At 40.1% G+C, this 8,062-nt stretch overlaps 1 protein-coding gene across 1 annotated transcript; it reads right to left on the minus strand.

Moving 5' to 3' along the window:
- Positions 1 to 1,188: 1,188 nt before the first annotated feature.
- Positions 1,189 to 4,509, minus strand: LOC121610265 (trypsinogen-like protein 3). Its single transcript, XM_041942283.1, has 5 exons — positions 4,470 to 4,509; positions 4,238 to 4,379; positions 3,192 to 3,445; positions 1,506 to 1,642; positions 1,189 to 1,377 (listed from the first exon to the last, which is right to left on the minus strand). The coding sequence occupies exons 1-5, from the start codon at positions 4,507 to 4,509 to the stop codon at positions 1,189 to 1,191; spliced, it is 762 nt and encodes a 253-aa protein (XP_041798217.1).
- Positions 4,510 to 8,062: the final 3,553 nt, after the last annotated feature.

Raw genomic sequence — 8,062 nt, forward strand, 5'->3', positions numbered from 1 at the left:
GTACCTTTAACTCCCCCATGTGTTCTCTTGTTCCTTTGTACTCAGTATCATGGTTATATTAGATCCATGCGTTTATGGCTATAACATATTTTAGCGAGCACATTGGTGTCATGGTGTCAGATCACACAATTCACACAAACATAGAACGCAAGGTTCATGTCACCTGTCCACATTGTCTGTCTTCTCTATCTGTCCTCTCTGCTTGGGACTTTGTCACTCTGGCACAGTGTTGTTTCGTTATTATTGGGCTTTACCCCCATCTAGTGGTGCTTCACGTTAATGCTTCCCACCCTTTGTCGCGGGAGCATTTGCTGGATGCAAAATCATTTAATTTCACTGTGATACATTTACAGAAATGAAGTGTTCTATTTGAAAATGACACTTCCATTATTTGAAAAACACCAGCTTCCCTTGTAAACATGAAGGTTAGTTTGCTGTTACTGACATATCTTGCCCAAGTTACTTAAAAATTACATTTCAGACGATCAAACCCCTATTACTATTCTTTTTGGCCACTTAAGGGCAGCACAACAAGCTGTAAGCACAACCTTGATATTAGCATTATCTTATCAAACTGATATGGCAGGCTTAAACAGTTGCCCATCCAGTAAATGGAGACACTTCATAATTCGTTTGGACTCGTTTTTCTGGCCACCTGAGGAATGCAAGTCGGATATTCCCTCTCCTTTGAGCGATTCAACATTCAACATGGAGAACAAAACAAACAGTCGCTGTCATGTCTCATTCATCATGGCAGTCACATACGCAGCAGCATGTGTGAAATTATGATCTACTGTGGGGGAAAAAAAGAAAAAAATCTGTGCTAATTAGCAGCAGCTATTAGCCAGCTGTGGAAATGTGGAAAGGAAAAGGTGCACTTAAATTCATGAAGAAAACATGATTTTTGGGAACATGTGACATTTTATTTGAGTTGTTGTTGTTTAAATCTACATTTTTGAGTTTAGCGGAGGATACAATTTGCAGTTGCGACAGCTGCATAATGTCCATAAGTTATTTAATCTTACCTATAAAATGCAATAGTGCTTTGTCTTACTTAACTGGTTGAGTAGCGTATAGTATAGAAGTATAGTATAGTAGAGTATAGTTTTACTTCCCAGTAAAGTGGCCAGAGTTAATGTTTGCGATAGTATTTACAATTAATCTGTGAATAAATGTCTCTCTACTGCCTCATTTTGTCACCTTTGGAATTTCAGTTGACAGGGTGGGTGTGTAGCGGTCCATCACATCACTGATCCAGCCACGGTACTCGCACAGCTTGGTGTAGACGCTGGGATCGGCCGGGTCCTCGCAGCCATTTGTGAACCAGTCCACACCTTGCAGCCTGCCATCACACACCATCACACTGCCTCTGTCACTCTGCAGTGGGAGGCAGAGAGGAACGATGAGGAAAAAAAGGCAGATGACAGGTTAGATTAAGCGCCACAACAGGCGTAGAAGTGTGAAATCCAGCGGTCTGATGCTCTCTGGGTTGTGACCATGCTCACCAAGCAGTTATCTGTGTTTGCTTGACCAGCGCAGATCATGCCCGGGCTCCAGAACAGGAAGTCGCTGAACGTGTTCATACAAGTCTGGTCATCCACCACAGGCACAGTTATGCACTTCAGGTGTTTAGGCGGCTCATCTGTTTCAAAGGAGGTGGGTTATTCAAACTAAGTACTTCAGATCAACTTATTTGAATCTGTAACTTAAGTACAAGTTAGTCTTTGTGATATATTCTGCACCACCGCTCATCAATCTGCCGCTCATTCTTTGACAGAAGCTTCCTTCCTTCCCCTCAGCAGGTCTATGGATTGCATCCCATTTCTATGCATTACCACTCCTTGCACCGGAGCATGAAGTCTAAACCTTAAGTAAGTACTATTTTCAAGGTCTACCTCTTTTAATTCATGTTGATCACTGACCTGGCATTTTGACAGCCAATTAGAAACTGCTCTGATTAAAGAAAGCCATTTTTAGCCATTAATAAAACAGAGCGTTCATGCCTTGTTAGAGCTGCAATGACCAGAATATTAATGAGCATTTTAGCAGGGATATATCCACCTGCTGATCAGAATCCTGCTTTCCCTTGAGTCATGGTGAAAATGGAAAATAACAGCAGCACATTCTGTATTTGTTACTCTTTATCAATCCATAAATGTCTGATAAGTGTTTCCTGCTGTAAAGTGACTGGTGCTACTTGATCCCTGCTGTCACTCCATGCGCATAAATGCCAGCAACCCTGCATTATTTCACTCAAACAGGAAAAGAGGTCCCAAAGAAATTGTATTTGTTTGTGCTCTAAAACAAAAGAGTTGGGTTTTCCTATAATTTCACACACTGTTTATTCAAGGCAGTATTTTGTGCTACAGGTTAGAATGAGTTAGCAGTCTAAATTCTAAAGGTATGTTTTGTAGTCACTAGTGGTGCCATAGAATAAAGTTAAAGAAGAAAATTAAACAATAGTTAGTTTGTAAGCACAGAAAAAACTACAGCTCCCATGAATAAACTACAAGTGCAGCAGCACTGGTGCTCACATCATCAAAACATGTTCTTTTAGCATGTAAGGACAGACATGATGTATTTTGTGTATAATGTGATGCATATTAATTATTGGGGATATTATTGCCTTGTGGGACTTTATGCTTCACAGAGATTAACTATTTTTCCCTCAAATGTCATGCGGCCTCTCCCCTCCAGGGCTATTTAAAGGGTCATTTCACCCAAATTAGATTAATGGGATTTAATTTGTTGCTCACAGCATCTTAAAAAAAATAAGCATTTAACACCTTTTTTCAGAATCAGTGTTAACAGCGTACAATTTTCTGTGCTTTCAGTGTAGTTTGATGTCAATGCTTTTCTACTTTTAATTAAGTAACATTTTGAATGCAGGACTTTTACTTTTAGCATTTCCACACAGTGCCATTGCTATAAAGGTTTTGCAAATGCATTCAATGTGTTTGTCAAAGATAAACACAAGGCATTCTGACAAAGAATCTTTAAGAAAAAATGCCAATAAAAGCTGTAGTTAGATGGGATATTCCTGGAAAAGCTGGACTCAAAGTCTTGTAGGCCAGGGAATACTTGTGGACTGGATTATGGAACACTGGCTTTGCTGCAGTTATACTAAATTCTAATGTGGTGACAAGTTAATGAGGTGCAAAAGCCACAGTAGCACCTTTAAATCCACTTACATTGATTTGGGATGGTGGATCCCCAGCCGCTGACATAGCAGGTCTCTCCGGGCTTCGGGCAGCGACTGGGCAGAGGGATGGGCTGGATGTACTTGGTGAAGCGGGCAGGCGAAGCCAGGCGGACCATGGCGAGGCTGTGGAGGGGTGAGCGGTATGGACTGTGACGGATTACATCGGCAACGTGGATGTGCTGCTCTGTGCCCTCCTCCACGGTAACGTCATGTTCCCCAAGAGATGCAATGGTGCGGTCGGATCTGCAAGGACAGGAGACGCTGATTTATTAATCTCAGGCAGACCTCTCAGGCCTCAGGCAGAGAGAGGTCCATGACCGAGGAACTTTAAGACTTAATCAAACGTGAACAGCAGGTTTATGAATGTATTTTTATTAAGGAGGAATACAAGTGAAATTTGCAATATTTTGCGATACCAAGACTGTCTTACACCCAAGAACAACATTATTAGATATTTAATGTTAAATACTAAGACACGTCTCTACATGCTTAGCTGATTGACTCTTACTCTGACTTATGATATATGATATATTTATCTAAGATGTTTAAATGGTAAAAACAGCTGACAAAAATGTCTGACCTGTTCATGAATCACTTGTGTGGTGGCGACAAAAATAACTGCAAAACTTTCTGCTTTTTAATTTTGTCGGGGAAAATGACAGTGGAGGAGCTGGAGACTGAAGGTCATGCTGAAAAGGCTGCAGCAATTGAATTAAAGGTACAAAGAAACGCAGAATTTGAATAATACATGGTTGAATTCTAGCAATGGTGAATATATCAAGCACCTCAGCCAGGTTTTACCCAGCTGAAACGTGATTTTACTGCTGATATTCTGGGGAAATTGGATGTAGATTAAATTGAGGTGCCGCTAATAAGATAAAAAACAGTCTACTGCTTAGCTAAATGCAATATTTTACTTTAAAAGTTGTTTTGAATGAGTCTGACAAGAAATATCACAACACCGTGGAACAGGACACACAGAAAATTATGCTTTTAATTCAGCATCAGTGGTAGGTAACAGACACTCGTACTTACGTGGGTGCACAGTCGAAGGAGGTTACTATCCACCATTTGTCAATGAGAGCTCCACTGCAGGACCCTCCTCCACCATGCAAATAGACCTGCCAGGGTCTGGAGTGAGGCTGGCACACCCTGTAGTCCTCCAGGGGAGCCGCTCCTGCAACACACCAACAAGACCAAAGTGAAACTCAATGTCTATTCTAATATTAGTTTAGTTTATTTTAAGCGTAACATGGCAAACATCTACCTGCAAGTCCTAAAGCAACCACCAGAAGGAGAAGATTCATGCTGTGTCCTAATTGTTTCTGTAGTGTCTTCCTGCAGCTGTGATTGTGCCTCTTTATACCTGCAAGCTTTTTCGAGGGCTATGGGAGGAACAGCCTGCTTTATTACCACCCAGGATCATTTCCAGTGCAGCTGTAACCTTTGTGATCACTGCTGAACAATACGTTCAGTTTGAGTGACACACCTTGTTTGCAGTAACCTTTACTTCCTTTTCCGAGCACAAGGAAGACCCTTATTTTTATGAAAGACATTTTTTAAAAACACTTAAAAACACAGTTTACAGTTTTTGTGTTTTGGTGATGTTGATGTCTTTTTTCATACAAACCTGTCCACCTGGGACGCTGTGTAAAACTTCAATAATAACAGAATGGGATGATTTGCAAAACATTGAAACCCCATATTTTAATTGAACATAGCACGAAGACAACACATCAAATGTTGAAACTGAGAAATTTTATTGCTTTTGAAAAGGATATCCCCATTTAGAATTTGATGCCAGCAACGCATAAAAAAAAAAACTGGATCAGTGGCAGCAAAACACTGGAAAAGATGAACAGAAAAAGAAAACAGCAGTAACATGGTCGGGTATAAAAAGAGTGTCCCAGAGAGGCTGAGCCTTTGTGAAGTAAAGATGGGGAGGGGTTCACCATTCTGTGACAGACTGTGCTGGCAAATAAATACAATTTCAGAAAAAAGTTAAGTTTCTCAGCGCAAAATTGCAAAGAATTTGGGGATCTCATTGTCTACAGTACATAATGGCATTAAAGGATTCAGAGAAATTTCTGTATGCAAGGGACAAGGCTGAAAACCAACATTGGATGCAGTGGACGTCACTGCATGGGCTCGGGAACACTTCCAAAAACCAGCGTCTGTGAACACTGTTTGTCACTGCATCCTCAAATGCAAGCTGAAACTCTTTTAACGCTATCTAATCAAAAACTATTTTAAATTCTTTTTGGAAATCACGGACACTGCGTCCTCCGGGCTAAAGAGGAGAGGGAGCAAAAGCCAGCATCTGTGATGGTATGGGGGTGCTTTAGTGCACATGGCATGGGTAACCTGCACATTTGTAAAGGCACCATTAATGCTGAAAGATATATAAAGGATTTGGAGCAACACATGCTGCCAAGTAGATGACGTCTTTTTCAGGGAAGGCCTTGCTTATTTCAGCAAGATGATGCCAAACCACATTCTGCACATACTCCAACAGCAGGGCTCCATACTAAAAGGTGCTAAACTGGCCTGCCTGCAGCCCCAACTTGTCACCCATTCAAAATGTTTGGCACATTGTGAAATGTAAGCTGCAACAAAGAAGACCCTGAGCGGCTGAGGAGGTGATGCAACAGAGCGATAAACGTGACTTTTTTGAAACGTGTTGCTGGCAACAAACTCTAAATGAGGATATTTTCAAAAAGAATGAAGTTTCAACATTTGATATGTTGTCTTTGTGCTATTTTTCAATTAAAGATGAGGTTACAAGCTTTGGCAAATTGTTTTGGAAACAGGGTTGAGGATGGAAGATCAGCAAAGATCTGCTCTGCGCAGTTTCTTTTGGTTCATATTAAACCCATTTTTATGGTTAGCATGTGCTAAGTGCCTTCTAAAATGATGAATGGGGTAATAGATAAATGAACAAGGCTTTGATCCTATTACGAGAAGTAATATTAAAGGAGATAAGAGTGGAGATATTATGCCCACTGCTGCTCATAAAGTTAATATTTTACCATGACGCAACTTTAAAAGTCTTGTCTTAAAACATCTCAGATTGCTCAACTTCAGCCCCCTATTGGGAAATCAAATGATGGCAAAATGAAATTCTCTTCATCGAGTCTCTGAAAAGATAAAAATAAAGAGAGTTTTTGTCGACTGATGAATAATGACTTGAATGATCATTTTTATATTCAGGTGGAGGTGCCCTCACAAGGCCAGTTAACATTTCATGAGCTCACTTTGCATTTTTTTCATGACCTTCAGGAATTATTAATGTTTTCCGTATTATTTCCTTCCTCAGTTGTTTGTTTTTCATACAGACACCACAGTTGGTTTGTTCATTTTGTTTATCTTACTGGATCCCTAACGATAGCAGGTGCTTATCTTCCTGAGGTCCACACATTAAAAGATGCCCAAATAAAACATTAATATTATCCAACACACAAAATAAATACAATACATAAAACAAAGCATCTAATTTTGATCCAACACAGCCAAATCGATAATGACACAAAACCATCACCAATATCAATAAATCATTCAAATGACCACATACGATATAAACAAAATGACGACAGAGCTGATAATTACAACAGTGCAGCTACATTTAAGCACACGATCATCCATAATATCCATGAAACTGCATTTCTTTCTTAAAACACTTTAGTTTGTCTGCTGTTCTGCTCGTTCTAATCCACAGAAATCTAGTCTGTCATTTATCACCACACCAGGTGGCTTCAGCTGTGAGTGTCAGCAACGGTATTATTAGAAGATTTACTTTATTAACTGATGTTTATCAAGATCGTTTTATTAGCGTATAACTGAACAGCCCTCATGAGACTAGAGACCACAAATTAATTATTTACCCTTGATCGAGAAAAAGTGGAACATTTTCTGCTGATAGCAATGCTCTGTCAAGGTTTCTTAATGGTGTTGTCCATAAACAGCGACCAGACAGATGATTTGGTGCTTAAACCAGCCTTGATGTGCAGAGTAATATGCTATCGAGTCATCTGCATATGGAACAATAGAAGATTGAGTATAAAGGCCACCTGGTACCACCTGACAATAAATATCTCTAAAATCAGAAAAGCAGTAATTGTGATCTTCTTTTTGCCCTCAGATAGATTCGTCTTATTAGAGGCAGAGTCAAAGGTGTAAAATCATAACGTTTAAGTCTGGCAACCAGCAAATTGTGACTGATGATGTCAACAGCAGCACCACAATCCAGAAATCCAGCTCCTGCTAATTCACCATTGTCAGGTTCTTTGTAATAGTTATTCACCGTATGAACAAGAACAGTGCTGGCAGAAAACCCCAACGATCAGTTCATTCTTCATAAGGAGATAACTCTTTCTGTGATTTTTCTTCAAACTAACAGATCTACTGTCGACCTTTTAAGCACACACTGTAATTCAGAATGATCTCCTCTACGAGAAAACATGATTAAGACAGCTCATCATACGTCAGACTAGATTTTAATTCCTCAAGTTTAGCAATATAATATTGATTAAAGATACCTGTAAGGGTCGGCTCAGTCTCACAATCATTTATACCCATACTCACAGGGCCCAGATCCAACAGAACCCTCCTACTCACTCCTTCCCAGCATGACTGGATATAAATATACACTCACTTTAAAATATCGTTCCTTTTCGGGGTGGCAATGTGCTGCTATTTGTGGTGATGTGATCTGTGGACAGCTCTGAATAACACTGTGAATGCACCCAAACCAGAGCTGATCAAAGTCAGGGCCACAGGAAGTTCTGAGTGCGAGGGCACTCCTCAGTTGCAGATGCCCGCAGATCAAATCACATTAGTGTCAAAGTCAAATCTGATGAAATC

Source organism: Chelmon rostratus, chromosome 8 (genome assembly GCF_017976325.1).
Source record: "Chelmon rostratus isolate fCheRos1 chromosome 8, fCheRos1.pri, whole genome shotgun sequence".
Taxonomy (NCBI): domain Eukaryota; kingdom Metazoa; phylum Chordata; class Actinopteri; order Chaetodontiformes; family Chaetodontidae; genus Chelmon; species Chelmon rostratus.

What these genes read in the sequence shown, in the direction of transcription:
- LOC121610265 (XM_041942283.1), bottom strand. Translation starts at nt 4,509, where the DNA reads ATGAATCTTCTCCTTCTGGTGGTTGCTTTAGGACTTGCAG. An exon ending in GGTTGCTTTAGGACTTGCAG is followed by an intron (nt 4,380 to 4,469) that starts GTAGATGTTTGC and finishes GGTGTGTTGCAG; the next exon opens with GAGCGGCTCCCCTGGAGGAC. An exon ending in TCCTTCGACTGTGCACCCAC is followed by an intron (nt 3,446 to 4,237) that starts GTAAGTACGAGT and finishes CTGTCCTTGCAG; the next exon opens with ATCCGACCGCACCATTGCAT.